The 16,052-nt window shown below is 51.4% G+C and overlaps 8 protein-coding genes across 8 annotated transcripts; 6 read left to right on the top strand and 2 right to left on the bottom strand.

Moving 5' to 3' along the window:
• Nucleotides 1-1,123: 1,123 nt before the first annotated feature.
• On the top strand, nt 1,124-1,762 carry CLAFUR5_00801 (uncharacterized protein; the record flags this gene model as incomplete). The annotated part of the gene is made up of 2 exons (XM_047899949.1): nt 1,124-1,204; nt 1,265-1,762. 2 exons carry the CDS (start codon nt 1,124-1,126, stop codon nt 1,760-1,762), a joined length of 579 nt encoding a protein of 192 aa, XP_047755355.1.
• A 378-nt stretch (nt 1,763-2,140) lies between these two features.
• Nucleotides 2,141-4,417, top strand: CLAFUR5_00800 (putative dipeptidyl peptidase 3; the record flags this gene model as incomplete). Its single annotated transcript, XM_047899948.1, has 3 exons — nt 2,141-2,249; nt 2,297-2,482; nt 2,535-4,417. The coding sequence occupies 3 exons, from the start codon at nt 2,141-2,143 to the stop codon at nt 4,415-4,417; spliced, it is 2,178 nt and encodes a 725-aa protein (XP_047755354.1).
• A 136-nt stretch (nt 4,418-4,553) lies between these two features.
• CLAFUR5_00799 (Coiled-coil domain-containing protein 25) lies at nt 4,554-5,306 on the bottom strand (the record flags this gene model as incomplete). Its single annotated transcript, XM_047899947.1, has 3 exons — nt 4,554-4,700; nt 4,757-5,178; nt 5,234-5,306. 3 exons carry the CDS (start codon nt 5,304-5,306, stop codon nt 4,554-4,556), a joined length of 642 nt encoding a protein of 213 aa, XP_047756794.1.
• Nucleotides 5,307-5,593: 287 nt separating this feature from the next.
• CLAFUR5_00798 (3-ketodihydrosphingosine reductase tsc10) lies at nt 5,594-6,774 on the top strand (the record flags this gene model as incomplete). The annotated part of the gene is made up of 3 exons (XM_047899946.1): nt 5,594-5,707; nt 5,758-5,889; nt 5,944-6,774. 3 exons carry the CDS (start codon nt 5,594-5,596, stop codon nt 6,772-6,774), a joined length of 1,077 nt encoding a protein of 358 aa, XP_047756793.1.
• A 482-nt stretch (nt 6,775-7,256) lies between these two features.
• Nucleotides 7,257-8,806, top strand: CLAFUR5_00797 (Delta(24)-sterol reductase; the record flags this gene model as incomplete). The annotated part of the gene is made up of 2 exons (XM_047899945.1): nt 7,257-7,554; nt 7,608-8,806. 2 exons carry the CDS (start codon nt 7,257-7,259, stop codon nt 8,804-8,806), a joined length of 1,497 nt encoding a protein of 498 aa, XP_047756796.1.
• Nucleotides 8,807-8,902: 96 nt separating this feature from the next.
• Nucleotides 8,903-9,856, top strand: CLAFUR5_00796 (uncharacterized protein; the record flags this gene model as incomplete). The annotated part of the gene is made up of 3 exons (XM_047899944.1): nt 8,903-8,915; nt 8,998-9,044; nt 9,110-9,856. 3 exons carry the CDS (start codon nt 8,903-8,905, stop codon nt 9,854-9,856), a joined length of 807 nt encoding a protein of 268 aa, XP_047756795.1.
• A 21-nt stretch (nt 9,857-9,877) lies between these two features.
• Nucleotides 9,878-10,151, top strand: CLAFUR5_00795 (uncharacterized protein; the record flags this gene model as incomplete). The annotated part of the gene is made up of 3 exons (XM_047899943.1): nt 9,878-9,900; nt 9,956-10,003; nt 10,049-10,151. The coding sequence occupies 3 exons, from the start codon at nt 9,878-9,880 to the stop codon at nt 10,149-10,151; spliced, it is 174 nt and encodes a 57-aa protein (XP_047756798.1).
• A 273-nt stretch (nt 10,152-10,424) lies between these two features.
• Nucleotides 10,425-13,072, bottom strand: CLAFUR5_00794 (Glucan 1,3-beta-glucosidase; the record flags this gene model as incomplete). The annotated part of the gene is made up of 2 exons (XM_047899942.1): nt 10,425-12,490; nt 12,568-13,072. 2 exons carry the CDS (start codon nt 13,070-13,072, stop codon nt 10,425-10,427), a joined length of 2,571 nt encoding a protein of 856 aa, XP_047756797.1.
• Nucleotides 13,073-16,052: the final 2,980 nt, after the last annotated feature.

Genomic DNA, 16,052 nt, shown 5'->3' with positions numbered 1-16,052 from the left:
CAGTTGCCCTGCCGGTCACAACTGCGAACACGCTAGACGCAGATCCAGGCTGAGGCCAAGGACGGGCCCGTGTGCCGACGCCACTGCCATTGCGGCAGCACGCGAAGAATCACGTTTGACTCGGCGTGATAAGAATCTTGACGGGACAAATGCTCCGGCGACCAACGTCAAAGTGCGCGCGAAACAGAATCTGACGGGAACACGGCAGGGCTGTGGGGGTCTGGTCTGGTCTTGATTTGGTGGCAAAACCTATGCGGCAGGTAATCTAACCGGACAAGGTAACTTTTGAGCGCCTTAGATGCCTGAAGCTAACATAGCCGCAAGAGCTCTTATTCTAGAGCTCAATTCGAATTGCTTCGAGGGACAGCGACTATTTCTGCCCCCCCAACCCCCTAAGGGGGGCTCAAAAAGCATAGGGTACGAGGTCTCGCAATTCAATTCGAAGTGCTCTCTGCAAGTATTCAATTTCGAGTCTAAACTATCGAGAAAATCAAAGCTGAAGTTGATGGATCTGGGTGTGAAGCTTACCTGCCGCATAGGAACGTGTTACCTGCCGCATAGGTTTTGCCTGATTTGGTCGTTCGCCACGTTCTCGTGCTGATCGGGGCTTGGGCGCGGTCGTTGCATCGTGCATCAAACGGGCAACCTATTTACGGCGCTCTTTTGCGCTGCTGCGAGGTCGTGGTCGAGACGCGTCACCGCGGTTACAACAAGCAGGCTGGCAGCAGGTTCCTGCAGCTGGAGGCCAAGCAGTCAACAACATGCAAGTACGTACCCATCGCCACCAAACCAATAGCGCTGTTCGAGAGGCGACATTGTGGTTACGGCGTTGCTGCGAAGAGGTTTTGTGGAGAGCGTTGCTGTGCACATCCACTTCGGCAAGCTTGTCCGTCAAACGGACAGGGGAGCGTTTGCGGGCTGCAAATGAGATGGCGCTTGTTAAATAGAAGGCCCATGTCTGCTTTCGCAACCCTCCTGTTCGGTCTCATACTCTCTCGCTCATCAGCCTTCACGCCGTCTCTACAGCAGCATTTGCCGACGATTCCATTCCACCTTTCGCTATTCATCGAACACACGACAGTAACAGCCTCTGATACCAACGACTCCTTCGACGACCGAAAGCATGCGCTACTCAATCCTTGCACTCGCGCCATTCGTGGCTGCTGCGTACGGCCAAGAAGCATCCACGACTGAAGCTCCAACTGTGGGTCACCGCTCTTCCACGCCTTCACGCAAGGATAACTCCACTGACAAGCAATGCTAGGTTCTTCCAGTCATCAGCGGCTCCGTGACCGTCTCCAGCACTTACACCTACTCCAACACTCTGACCAACTTCCTTAGTCTGACGAACTCGGACGGAGTGGTCACCGGCATGCCAACACTGTCGAACGCGGGACCTCAAGTCGCAGTCACTTCACAGCCAGCCGCCGAGACCAACGTTGGCACTGTCGCAACGATCCCAGCAGGCCTTCCAACGGGCATCACCGCAATCGCACACGGCGGAAGCAACACCTCAACGAGCTTCTTCACCGTGTCTGTCGGCCCATCGACCACTGTTGTTCTCAGCTCGACCAGCAGCACTTCCTCTGCCGGATCTGGTTCTGGCAGCGGTTCTGAGACGGGCGCAAGCGGTTCGGGTGGCCAGAACCCTTCTGCCACTGGCAGCGCCGGTGCCTCGGAGTCCTCCTCTGCAGCTGACGCCGTCAAGGTCGCATCCGGTGCCGTCCTGGGTCTCGGCGCGCTCTTCGTTGCTCTTTTGTAGGTTTGAGCGTTGGTTACAAAAGTCTGGAAATGCATATGATATATTTCGAGCGTTCAAGCAGAACACACACCAGTTGAAGAGAGCATGATTTCGCTAGTTTGGACATCGATGGCGGCGTCAGGAGGATAATGATCGATACCCCAGCAGACACTGTTCACCGTTATGTAGGCGTGTTCGTCGTGCTGTAATTGCATAGTTGTTATTGTATGGAGCTTTTGACGAAACACTTGCGTGCTGCTGCTGTCTTTCCTGACTACAAACTCTTCCTTCCTTCCTTCCTCCACCCCACTTGCTGCGCACCTCATGCAGGGAATCCTGGCTGTGGTGGCTCCCAAGCTTCAAGTTCCTGTACCTCGACTGCACGCGACCACTTCCCGTATGATTCGCCTTGCAGGATCAAGAATACACTGCACAACACCTTCACCGGCCGTAAAGATGTTGGAGAACGCAATGGATGATGCCACGCTGAAGCAGTACCTGGCAGATGGTGAGTCCGCCTTGCTTGCCACCTGAACACTGCTGACATTCTCAAAGACCCGCCGACTGTGGTACCACTAAGCATCAAACCACACTTTGAGGCACTGTCGACCAAGGAGAAGAAGTATGCGCACTACATCTCCAGGGCTGCGCTCGCGGGGACCAGGGTGAATCTGCGCCAGGTCTCGCCAGAGAGCGAGTTGATCTATGATTTCATCCTCGCACTTCACAAGAGCTGCAATGGTAACTATCGAAGGCTCCTCAGCTCTCGTTCCTCGGGCTGATAGACATATAGGTGACTGGAAGAAGCTCTCGTCGAATGCCGGCGTCAGTGATGAAGACCTACAACAGTTTCTGAACTACGCAGCCCAGTTCATCGGCAACACTGGTAACTACAAGAGCTTTGGCGATTCAAAGTTCATTCCTCGTGTCGAAACAGAGCAAGTCACGGCGCTGGCAAAGTCTTCACCTGAGGCTGAGAAGCTCTGGGCTCAGGTCAAAGACGATGTCTACGAATCGAATTCGATCTCAAAAATGCACTTGGGCTACCTTGACGAAGGCCATGTATCCACTTACTACCCAGACTCACCCGACATCACAAAAGCGGAGATCACGTACGTGTCGGACTTCGTGAAGGATCTTGCGCTCATGCCAGAGAACACGAGGCTTCGCAAGCTCGGATCCGGCGATTTTGAGCTGCTGATTGCATCCGCAGTGACTGAGCCAGCCCAGCGCGATCTGAAGGAGTCGCAATGGACGCTCGAGGGACCACTCAAAGGCAAGAAGCTCAGTCTCGTCTACGGAGACCACAAGACTGAGATGGGCAAGATTGCTCGCAACCTGACGGAGGCCAAGAAGTTCGCCCTGAACGAGGAAGAAGACAAGATGCAAGGCGAGTATGTCAAAGCCTTCCACGATGGATCAATGTATGCGCATCTCGATTCTCAGCGTCACTGGATCAAGGACAAGGGCCCCATGGTCGAATGCAACATTGGCTTTATCGAGACTTATCGAGATCCTCATGGCATTCGTGGAGAGTGGGAAGGCTTCGCAGCCATGATCAATAAGGAGCGCACTAAAGCCTTCAGCAAGTTGGTTGAGTCTGCGCCAAAGCAAATCCCGAAACTCCCATGGCCAGAAGCCTTCGAAAAAGACAAGTTTCTGGCGCCAGATTTCACTTCGCTCGAAGTCTTGACATTTGCAGGCAGCGGAATTCCTGCAGGCATCAACATTCCCAACTATGATATGGTTCGGCAAAACGACGGCTTCAAGAACGTTTCGTTGGGAAACGTCCTGAGCGCCGCCGCGCCAAAAGAGCCAACGCCGTTCATCAAGGCCGAGGACCAAGACCTATGGGATAAGCACAAGGACGAAGCATTCGAGGTCCAAGTTGGCCTACACGAGTTGCTGGGTCATGGCTGCGGTAAGCTGCTGCAAGAGACTGAGACTGGCAAATACAACTTTGATCACAAGAACCCACCTACTTCGCCCATCACTGGAAAGCCAATTTCCACATGGTATAAGCCTGGGGAGACCTGGGGCACCGTATTTGGTGGCATGGGTCCAAGCTATGAGGAGTGCAGAGCAGAGGCTGTAGCAATGAGTCTGTGTCCGGACTACGGTATCCTTCAGATCTTCGGCTTTGGCGACGGCAAAGAAGACATCAATGGTGTCGCAGGTGATGTCCTGTTTGTCTGCTACCTTCAAATGGCGCGCGCAGGTGTCGCCGCCCTGCAGTTCTGGGATCCGAACTCTCGAAAATGGGGACAAGCTCATATGCAGGCTCGATTTGCTCTCCTCCAGACTTTCTTGTCAGCTGGAAAGGAGTTCTGCGAGCTGCAATACTCTAAGAACGACCTGTCGGACTTGACCATCTTCCTTGACCGCAATAAGATCGAATCACACGGACGTCCAGCAGTGAACAAGTTCCTGCAGAAGCTGCAGGTGTTCAAAGCCACAGCAGATCTGAAGGCTGGCAAGGAACTGTACGAGGGCATTACAACCGTCAACGAATGGTTTGCAACGAAGCTTCGTCCCGAGGTAGTGCGCCAAGCGAAGCCCAGAAAGGTCTTCGTCCAGGCCAATACGTTCTTGGATGGTGACAATGTAGTGCTCAAGGAGTATGATGCGACACCAGAGGGCATGATTCAGAGCTTCGCGGATCGTGACTACATCTGAGTCTAGCCACGCGAGTTAGGACGGTACCAAAAGCGTTGCCATGGAGTTGATGCATGGGGTCGGAAAAGCATATGGTAGAGGAATGCAAGGTGTCCGGTCTTGCTTCGCAGATGTTGCTCGACTCACATAGCCGTCGCTACATGAAATCGTCCAGGAAGTCCTCGTCTCTGTCTTGGTTGCTCGACTCTGCCATGTTATCATCAGCATGGAGATCATCATACATGTGATCCTTCTGCCATTTGAGTCGTTGCCGCTCTTCGGCAACCTTCGCCTCTTCCTTCTTCTGCACCGCATTGTCAGCACAATCCACACAGCCAGCCCACCTTCCTTCAAGCATACCTTCTCCTGCGCTGCTATCCTCTCAACCTTCCGCAACTCCTTCTCCCTCTCCGCCTTCTCCTCCCTCAGATCGGGAAACTTCTCCACCTTGGTCTTGTTTAGACGATTCACAATCACGTTCTCCCGCTTCTCCACATACACGCGCTTCACCATCTTGTCGTTCTTGAAGCCGACCTGTCCGGTGGCCATGTTTCCGCTCTTCTTGAGGTTGCTCCACGGTGTATAGATGATGGTCACATTGTCCTTCTTGTTGCCTTCTATGCTGTTGGCTTTGGTGAGCTGGGCGCAGTCGGTCAGGAGCGCGGTGGGGATGGCGTCCCAGGTGGTGGTGGGCGGGAGGCGGAGGTAGATGTGAGCGGATGAGAGGTTGTCGACGTGGAACCAGATGTCTTCGGGCCAGCCGTGGGCGATCAGATCCTCATCTCTAGCCAATTTAGTGATATGTTCATGCGCGGATTGTAGGCGAGGGTGGCATACTCTCGACTTTGTCTTTGCCGACGTAGATGAAGGCGGGCGGGTCGACGACGTTGCTGGTGAAGTAGAAGACCATCTTGTGTGGGTGGTGGCGTTTTGCAAGGCGTTACGGTTGCTACAGTGTCGCGTGGCGTGTTGGAGGAATTTCCACCGCAATCCTCAAGGATGCAGCTGTGCAGGTGGAGGTGCTGGTTGTGCTCTTTGCCCGCGTCGTGAAGTTGTTGGTCCCAGGATCCCATTTCAGCCCTCACTCATCGGACCCCTGCAATCAGCTGCCTTATTAAGGCGCCTCCCTTGCTGATACATCGACCCTCGTCTATTAACTTCCATGTTGCTATAACATCCCACCACAGAAGGGCGGCAATGGCGATAGGCTTCCTGTGGGCCTCTGCCGGTCTCTGTGGGCTTTTGTTGATTCTCGCGCTGGACATCATGGGCCTCTTCTCGAGGAAGAATCACTTCGAGGTCGAAGGACGAGTGAGTGCAATCATGCTCTTGGACCGACAATCCGCTAATTCGCTGTATAGACTGTCGTGATCACAGGTGGATCTCAGGGCATGGGCAGAGGACTGGCCAAGCTTCTTGCGCAGAAAGGCGCCAACGTGGTCATTGTCGCCAGAACTCAAAAGAAGCTTGACGAAGCGATCAAGTACATTTCGGTCTGTATATCTCGTGGCTTGACATGAGAAAGTCACTGCTGACGAGTCCTACAGCCTGCTGCAAAGAGTCCTTCCCAGAAGTTCCTTGCCATCAGCGCAGATGTCACGAAAGTGGAAGAGAACGAGCGGATCATCGCAGAAGTCACTGCCTGGAATAATGGCAACCCACCAGATATCGTTTGGGCCAATGCCGGATCTGCCCATCCAGATCTGTTCCTGAACTGCTCCCCGGAACTCCTCAGATCGCAGATGGACCTCAACTACTTTGCGGCCGCATATCTCGCACAAACGACGTTGAGAGAATGGGTCAAACCGGCAACCAGCAAGCAACAAGTTACAGATCCGAAATCAGTCAGGCCGAGACATTTCATTTGCACCTCTAGTGTCGCCTGTTTTGTGGGACTCGCAGGCTATACTCCGTACGCTGGCCCAAAGTCTGCAATGCGGAGTTTAGCAGACACACTACGGTCTGAAGTCCTTTTGTATAACGGGGCGAGACGTAAGGATCCGGTCACTGGCCCTGCGACGGACATCAAGATTCACTGTGTACTGCCTGGCACGATCACTTCCCCAGGCTACGAGGAGGAAGAGAAGGTCAAGCACCCAGTGACCAAGGTCCTGGAAGAGGGCGACATTGCTCAGACAGAAGATGAGGTGGCTCTTGCCGCTGTGAAGGGACTTGAGAAGGGCGGTTTCCTGATCACGACGCAACTGCTAGGGGATGCGATGAGAGCAGGCGCACTTGGTGGAAGTCCACGCAACAATTTGTTTGTGGACACGCTGTTCAGCTGGGCTATAGCTGTCGCGTGGCTTTTCATCGGACCAGATATGGATCTGAAGGTGTACAATCATGGCAAGAAGAACGGGCTAGCAGTTTCGAACTGACATTTCATGCCCGATGATCACGAGGCATTGCAACACAACTTGCCCAGGTGCAGCAAATCATCAATGTATAGCGATGCGGAAGCCAGACGTACGCAGAGTCTTTGAGGCATTCTCAAACGGACTCGATAGCGACGTTATTGCTGGTCGATAAGGGCACTCCACCATCCACAGTCCACGCCGTACGAATCGATCATACGGTTGCTGCCATGCATGTGGTTGATCGCCAAGGAAGTTGTCAACGTCAAGAGTGTGGCTGGTGAAGATCGAAACGCTCCGACCAGGATCCACAACCTTGTTTGATCTTTCCGCGGAGCCGTACTCGACGAAACTCCTGCACTTTCACTTCGAACATGTGTACATGTAACCTGACAAGACAACATTACTCAAAGCAAAGTCTTTAACTCTTTTAGCGACACAGCCCTCACGAAACAACTCCCCGTCGTGTTGTCTCTCGCAGTGCCGCCGACTTCCGCCTGGCAGCCATGGAAGAGCACAAGCGAGCTGTCTCGAGGATCGCTTCACAAGTAGTCGACTTCCATCAACGACAAGTGCCCTACCGAATCTACCATGGATCGACAAACACGACACAAGTGCGGGAGTTTGACTCCAAGAAGATCATCGACACAAGCGGTCTCAATCATGTCATCGGCGTGGACACTGAAAAGATGACATGCTTGGTCGAGCCAAACGTCGGAATGGAAGGTCTGGTTGATGGAACCCTGCCGCATGGAGTGATACCGCCTGTGATTATGGAGTTTCCTGGGATTACCGTCGGCGGAGGTATGTTGCATGACCTGACTGTCATGATGAGTTTGCTGCTCACAACTGTGTAGGCTTTGCTGGAACGGCGGGTGAGAGCAGCGGCTTCAAATATGGTTTCTTCGATCGCATCGTCAACTGGTTCGAGATCGTCTTGCCCGATGGCGAGGTTGTTCGAGCGTCGCCTACTGAGAGAGAGGATCTGTTTCATGGCGCTGCTGGCTCTTTCGGAACCCTGGGTGTTGCCACTCTATTTGAATTGCAACTGATACCTGCGAAGGAATATGTTGAGATGACATACCAGCCATGCCGCAGCGTCAAGGAAGCCATATCAACCATGGACGTTGTGACCAATGATGGGACAAACGACTTTGTGGACGGCATTCAATTCAGCCTGACGAAGGGCGTAATCGTTACGGGCAAGCTCACGGACCAACCGTCTTCTGGCAGCAAGATACAACACTTCAGCCGCGCTCAGGATCCTTGGTTCTACATCCATGTTGACAGAGCAACGAGAGGCTTTGAGAAGGTCACAGTCGTAGCTCCTGTCAAGGACTACCTTTTCCGGTACGATCGCGGTGCATTCTGGACGGGCAAATATGCCTATCGATACTTCCTGACGCCGTTCAATCGGGTCACCCGCTGGGCTTTGGACTACTTCATGCATACGAAAGTGATGTATCACGCGCTTCACAGGTCTGGCCACTCGTCACGGTACATTATCCAGGATCTCCTCTTGCCACGGAGCGGAGTGGAGGAGTTCGTACAGTTTGTGGACGATCAGTATGGGTTTTGGCCTCTTTGGTTGTGTCCTCTCAAGCGTGGTGAGCATGTCTCACTCCACCCGACCATAGGAGGCGACCCACCTACAGATGAGAAGTCTGTCTCATTCATCAACATTGGCGTCTGGGGTCCTGGATCGTCGAACTATGTGAAGTTCATCGAACAAAACCGACAACTGGAGCGCAAGCTGAGAGAACTTGGCGGCATAAAATGGCTATATGCACAAGCATTCTACACAGAGGACGAGTTCTGGTCGATATATGACCGGAAGTGGTACGAAGCCCTGCGTGAGAAGTACCATGCTACTTACCTGCCCAGTGTGTTCGAGAAGGTCAGAGTCGACTTGAGCAAAACGCATGCGAGCACCGACAAGAGGTCAACATGGTTACGCACTCAGCTTTGGCGTGTCTGGCCAGTCAGCGCATTGTACGGAGTTGCCAAGACTTTGCTTGAAAGAGAGTATGGGCTGGCGAAGGGAAAGAGCGATTGAACGCCGTCACAGGGATATTTATTGTTTTACCTGCCCGCCTTGGCAAAGGTCCGGCCAACCTATGCGCACTCCACGTGGCGTAGCTTGACCTTGACCATGCAAATACCTGGTATATAAGGCCCAGCTAGATCAACGTGCATGCTAATGAGCACTTTACTCAGTATGACCACCACTCTACAACCTCGTTGCAGTATTCCTGCTCACTGCTGTTGCAAATGCGGCAAGGCAACCATACGATGTACACAAGATCATTGATGCGTTCCGCCGACCTCACGATGACTGAGTGATTCTTTGCGCACATAGAGGCCAACGGTGGGTTATATCACCGCGGTGAGACCAACTGGGCTTACGAACTGGTCACAGGTGGAATGGCACAACCGAGAATTCTCGAGATGCCTACTTCCGGGCAACAGAAGCTGGCCTGGAGTGCATCGAAACCGACATCCACATCTCAGCAGACGGCCAATTGCCGATGATTCACGACACCGGTCTCGGGCGCGAGACAGACATTGGCGAGCAGACTGGCCAAGCAGCTTACAATCCTTCACTGGCCAAGGCTACAACCCAAGCGTGAACGACCTCAACTTCACAGGTCTGATCGAGAAGCTCCACCTCCGTGACGAAGGTGGTAGAGTCCACATAGAAACCGTCCCTACCCTACCACAAATGGTCCAAAGTATCCACGATTCCGGCGCCAACGTCGTGTTGCAGCTCGATCTTAAAGACAAGGAAGCTGTTGAACCGGCTTACTGGCAACTCAAGAATCTAACGAACCGTGCTGGCGTTCCTGCTAATAGGTGGTGTATTTACAAACTCCAGGCTACGTGGTGGAAGACGCCCAAGGAATTTGAAGCGTTGCCTTGGGTCCGGGATGCGTTCAGGGAGGATGTGCGGCTTGCGTACATTCCAGTGCATAAGCCGCAGGACGAAGGGGATTGGGATGTGTTTGGTGGGTTGAAGGCTTTTGCGAGGACGAATTATACGATTAGCGCAGAGACTGAGATGAGGGCGAAGGGTGGCTTGCTTCAAGGATTGTTGGATTTGGTTTAGAAGGAGGGGTTGGAAGGAGCGATGTTTGGAACTAGTGGAATATTGTGAGTCTGACGCGAAGTAAAGGTGTACTGTGATATGTGCTGATAATACTGCTAGCTTTGCGATTGGTGACTTCGTCGATCCCATCACATCAGCGCGCACATTGTAAGAAAACCCGTGCGGCGAAGGCTCTGTACTGACTACCTACAGCTTCGATACCGACAACCACACGCTTCCAGCTGACGAGCGCGTGAACAACAGCCTTTTCTCTCGTACTCAGAAGATGCAGCTCCAGTTCTACTCGACACACTAGTCGGCAATGCCTCAACTGATGGCCACGACTATCGTTCTGACTTCAATTGGATCCTACAAGAAGGCTATGACTGGGTCATCACCGATACGCCTGATGAGTGGCATGCCCGATTGGAGAAGCAAGGCAGGAGAAACATTGCCTGTATGCTTCAAGATGGCCAGCAGCCAGCACAGCAGCCATTAGCGAGTGGATGGTATAGAAGGCTGGTCAGAAGGCTACGATAGACTGACGTATGGGCGTCTGAGCTGCCTGAAAATGTTCCACCCCCTGGTCTCAGACCAGGTACGCGGCGATTACACCTCCCCAGGATCCACTGTTGGCAGCGGAGGTTGCGACAACCTCTGATCCCCCGTCCAGTGTGATCATGTTCTGCACACTCTTAGTATTCAGGTTGTAGATAGCCACATTATTGTCCCTCGACAAGTCTTGCAAGTCAACGATATTGACCTGTCCGTTGACACCTCCATCAAGCGTCAGTCCGCCATAGTTCGGGCCATTGAAGAAGACCCAGTTTCCTTGTCCATACAGCGCTAAAGTGTGTGTCTCCTTGCCAACGATGCGCAGAGCCCATTGCATGTAGCATTGCGTAACGTTCTTCTGCTCACACGAAGAGAAGTCTGGATCATTCCATTTCGAATCAGGCGTCCATGGAGCTGGTGCTTGGGGAACCGGTTGCCAATAAGGAGATTCGACCTGCATCAGTGCAGCGAAGACGTTGCTCGCATCCTGGAACTGGTAGGCATAGAGAGTGTGATGTTCGCTCCCTGTGCCAAGTAACCACGTACCCTCTCTGGCCTCGACGTACATGCCTCTGCCTGTGCCGATCTGCTGATTGTATTTGCCGTCCAGATCGTGGTCGGCAGTCCAAAGCCACGAGTTTTCCCAGTAAGAGGAGCTCTGCTTCGTGAGGTGAACCACCATGAACGCCGCTTTGCAAGGCTTCGACTCTTCCTGGCAAGCTGTTTCTAGGCGAGTATCAACTGCTCCGCCGATACGGAAGTGGGTGTTGTGGAAGGACACATCGCCTTGATTCTCGCCTCGCATGTTGACCTGGACCAGGATCGTTCCGGGGAGTACATCGCTCACTGTGAAGAGCATGTCTGTGATCTCGACGAGGCCTACCTCCCCTTTTTTGCCTACTTGTATCATGGGCTGTGGGTTCTTTTCGTCACTAAAGTGCTTTCCCGAGGCCGTAATTGTTGACCACACCTGTCCTACGATTCTGCTACCAGGTGGAATGTAGATCGTGTCAGTTACGAGGTAGACACCATGTGGAAAATAGGTGATCTTGCAGCCAGCGTTGGAGTTTAATGCTTGCTGAATGGCTTTGGTGTCATCGGTGACTCCGTCACCACGAGCGCCACACTCCTTGATCGAAGCGAATGCTGAGGCGGGAAGATCCTCATACTGCGGCAGCCTCTTCGTGAAGTATCGACCATCAGCTCCGGTCAGACTGCCGCGCTCCGTGTAGTCCAAGAAGGTTCCATTTGAGGCGACAGGGGTGATGGTGGTGTTGCCGGTGCTCTTTTGGCGAACATCCGGATGGTCGTACACATGACCATCCACATAGGTCTTGCCGATGAGGTCAGAGATCCCACGGGACTTGCCGTTGATTTTAAGCGTTGGCCCAGAATTCTTGACAGCTATATTCTCCAGCAAGATCTGGCTCGAACCGTTGACCACAGTGCCACATGTATCGCAGGTACTGTCTATCAGCCCAACAGAACCGGTGATATCGTTCCCTCCTGCATCGACGCAGATGCCGACGTCTTTGCAGTGAATTCCTTGCAGATTGAGTACAAAGGCGTGCTTCACTGCAATGCCCGTTCCGACATTGGTGAAGTTGCAGTTCTTGATGGCGTATTGCTGGTTGTTGAAGAGAATACCGATCAGGCCTCCCTCAAAGGTCAAATCGCCCATAAACAAGCCAGAACCGCCACCGCTATCGCCGCCTCCGCGAGACCCATCCATCTGGATCCCGATATGGCTGCTGTCTGCAGGCATGCGAAAGTCCACATTGATCAGATTGGTAGCTTGAGACACTGCCCAATTCAATCCGTATACAGTAGCATTAGGGGCCACCTTGGTAGTGTCGATGATCACGTTCCTTAGACCAATATAGAAGTTGTTGGTCGAAGGCTGGCCAAAGTCGTACCCATCGATCGCCGTGGTGCCATTCCTGGCAATTGATGACAGTCTGATGACAGGCTTATCAAGTGGATCGCCAATCACTTGTGTACCGATAAAGAGCTGTACCGACGAGGAGATCATGTATGTTCCTGACGGTATCCATATCAAGGCAGGTTGGCCCGTCGATCCACCGCTTCCCATGCCGCCACCTACCACCCGGAAAATGTTAGCCGATTTCGACCATGATGTAGCGACGCTCTGGCGACTGCTGCTGTGGGGGACGTACCCATTCGAGACTCGTCCGTGATGGCACGATTGAAGGCATCCGTGTCGTCCGTCTTGCCATCTCCCTTCGCACCATAGTCCCTAACATTTCGAAAGACGTGGTAGTAGTGACCACTCACCAAGAAAGGACTGCTTCCTTGATGGGCACCTTCGAAGTCAGCTAGCCAGAAGTCTTGCTGGGATGATGATGCGTCAACGCCACAAGCTTCTGGTCGCGGGTAGTCCAGTAGTGCAGCCAAGATGTCGGAAGGCTGCCATGGTGTTACTGAAGTGTTTCTGTCCCGGAAATCTCCCTGTCCTGTAGTGGTTGGTTGCCAGTCTATGTATTGCTGGGGGTCAGGCTGGATGACATAGACTGGAGCTGGCTGCTTGTACTGCTGTTGTGCTTGAGCAGAGGAAAAGGCGAACAATGAATGAATGACAGCCCTGGTAATGAACGTGGGCATCATGCCGATAGAGTTGATGTTGGAAGAAGCAGGAGGCTCGGCGACGGTGCGAATATGCATCTTCTTCGAAACAGACGACCGTGCTCAGCGATGGACAGGCCTACGAACCTGGCCATCAACCCTGGCCACCACGATGTGGCTAATCTCGGGACACGATGTCAGGCTTTAGGAGCTGAGACTTCTGACTTGCCGTAACGTCTGCCAGGGCCATTTCGCATCCTCAGCATCTCGCAAGCGTGCCGGGAAATCCGCCGCTCCGACAGCAAACATATCCTGGTCGTGAGAGGATTTACCCGCACGCTTGCGAGATGCTGAATTGGCCCTGGCAGATGTTATTTGGAGTGCAAGGGATACACTGACTCGAGCTAGCATCCCTGCACTTGAAGTGTTGCCACTGTTATCGTACAGTACTCGTGTTGCCCGCCTACCTCCGAAGGAGGTGTTGTCCGGCTTAACGTAATATATAGACTATACGTAAATTAAGGTATATTACTTCTATTCGAATGCTCTTATCTTATCTATAATACGTATCCAATTAACGTGCTTCACTACCGAGCGGGCCACACTACCGAGCGGGCCACTTTTACTAAGAACTATACCACTTCTACTTTAATTACGACAGTATCTTAACACGACGACATCCTACAGAATCGTTACTAGGAGGACAATTCCTCTTCAGATTCTTCGCTATCTAGTAGGTCTACTTAATAGGTACGTACGTTATACCCCGACTCGCTATATCGCTTATAGCGTCGTAGCCTTAGTACTAGCCGAACACTATCTAGCGACTCTCTACTCACTTCCTACCTCCTAGTATCCTCTAGAGGTATTAATTACGACGCCTTATCAAAGGTTAGAGACCCTCTAGACTAAATATACTTACGCTTTCGTGCTTTCCGCTATATAAGGGCCTCGTTAGACTTATATAGCTTACTAATCTCGCTTTATATAAGAGCTATCTAATACGCTATCTCTCTACTCCCTTTTATAAGCTAATATACCCCTTCCTATAACGAGTTTAGCGATAAACCTACCCGGGTGCGCATTTTGTTCGTTACTAGTATCGATTAAGAGTCGAATTCTTTTATAGTTTATAGTATCTTCGACTCCTAAGGGGTAGAGTCCGGAGCTAGAGGGGTTAGCGTACGTAGCTTGATATTAAGCTTGTCTATTACTACCTATAGATTAAATAGAACTAAACTAGCGCCTCTGAAGCTCGAAAGGATGTTCTCCTGTCTAAATATAGCGTTATAGGCTACCCGGAAGGCGCGTAGGAACTCTACTTTATCGATATAAGTAATGCGCTAGCGTACTAAGCCCGAGAGCTAAGTACCGTATACCTTCTTTAAAGGCGAATAGCAACCTATATCTAATAGCTAGAGTAAGTACGAGGCGTACGATAGTATATATAGGGCTAAGATCTTATATTCCTTATACAGATTCTAGATTGCCTTCGAGTTATAGCTCTCGTAGCTATCGATAATAAGCAGTCTCTATGCCCTAGTCGTACGAGCTATAGTATACTTCTAGAAATGCTCTAGCTCTTATATACGCCGATAGGCGTAGACTAGGACGTATAAGGCAGTAGGACATAGGACATTATAGAGGAAATGATTATCGATAACAATAACTAGCCTCGATACGCTTAGTATTATCTAGTATAACGTTAACTATAGTAAGGATATAGTGTAGAACTATTTCCTATACGAGGCGGACCCGTACGTCTACTACGTCCTAGTAATCTAGGAGCTATAGATTAACCCGTACTATAAGAGACTAACGACCTATAAGTTACTAGGCTATACGATATACCTACGAGGCGACGGTAGACCCCGTACGTAATTCTATATTAGTAAGGATATACTAGAATCCGACTAGAAGGTAGTATACTACGTAGACGAAGAAGGCGGGGGAGATATTACCTCCCTCTACGTAGGTAGTACTTAGATATATAACTTATATATATAACCGCTAGCCTCGAGGTCTAGCCGCGACCTTAGGGTCTATAGATACCTAGACAGTACGCTTAAGAGACAAGGCTACTACATCGTAGTAGGAGACTTTAATATATACTACCCTTCCTAGTAAAGCCTTATATAGCCGTACCCTATAGCCGACGAAGTAATCGACTTGATAGCAAGTAACGTAATTGCCCTTAATACCCCGAAGGACCTAGGTATCTAGAAGAGAGGGGGACTCTAAGGCACGATCGACCTCTCCTAGATCTTAGATAGCTACTACTATATAGTAACCTACTATAGGATCGAATATAAACTCGAGGCGTCGTTAGACTATATACTAGTCAGGACCTCTATTACGATATAGATATAATATATACTAGCGAGAACCCCTAAGCTAAACTAGGGAAAGGCCTACTAGGCTAATATCTAGGCGTACCTCGATAACTCCGAGAGACTAGTCTAGATCGCGTAGTAGCAATACAATAGTAAAGACGAGATAGACGAGGCAGTCTAAGGGTTAATAGACGAAATAAGAAAAGCGACCTTACTTTACGTTCCGCTTACCTAACTAACAATATAGTCTAAACTATACTAGACGCCGAAGTATACTACGGTAGTAAGAGAAGTAAGGAGAGCCCGCCGGGTATAGACGAGCAGCTATAGCGAGGAGGCCTAGAACGTATATAGGGAGGCATACTAATAGAAGAAAGCTATAATACGGAGGGAGAAAGTAGCTAGCTAGAGGGCTATAGTAGAAGAAATCGCCGGCAAGCTAGCGAGGATATAGAAGCTAGCAAAATAGGCCCGATAGGACCCTATATAGGGCCCCTCCTTCTCTATCCTAGCGCTATAATCGCCTAGTAGCCCGGTTAGTAACCCCGAGGCTAAGGCGCGTCTACTAGCTAGTAAGTTCTTCCCGCCCCTAGTCGAGGCTAATTTAAGCGATATAAACAGCTCTACTCCCCTAGCCCCTAGTATCGCGGTCTAATAGGAGGTGTCCGAGGGAGAAGTTGCCGCTATACTTAGGAAGTTACCGGCGAAGAAAGCCCCGGGGCCGGATAGGATCCTAAACGAGCTAC

This window comes from Fulvia fulva, chromosome 1 (genome assembly GCF_020509005.1).
Source record: "Fulvia fulva chromosome 1, complete sequence".
NCBI classification, from domain to species: Eukaryota; Fungi; Ascomycota; class Dothideomycetes; order Mycosphaerellales; family Mycosphaerellaceae; genus Fulvia; species Fulvia fulva.
The sequence above is the reverse complement of the archived record's forward strand: the minus strand, read 5'-3'. Positions and strand labels throughout refer to the sequence as shown.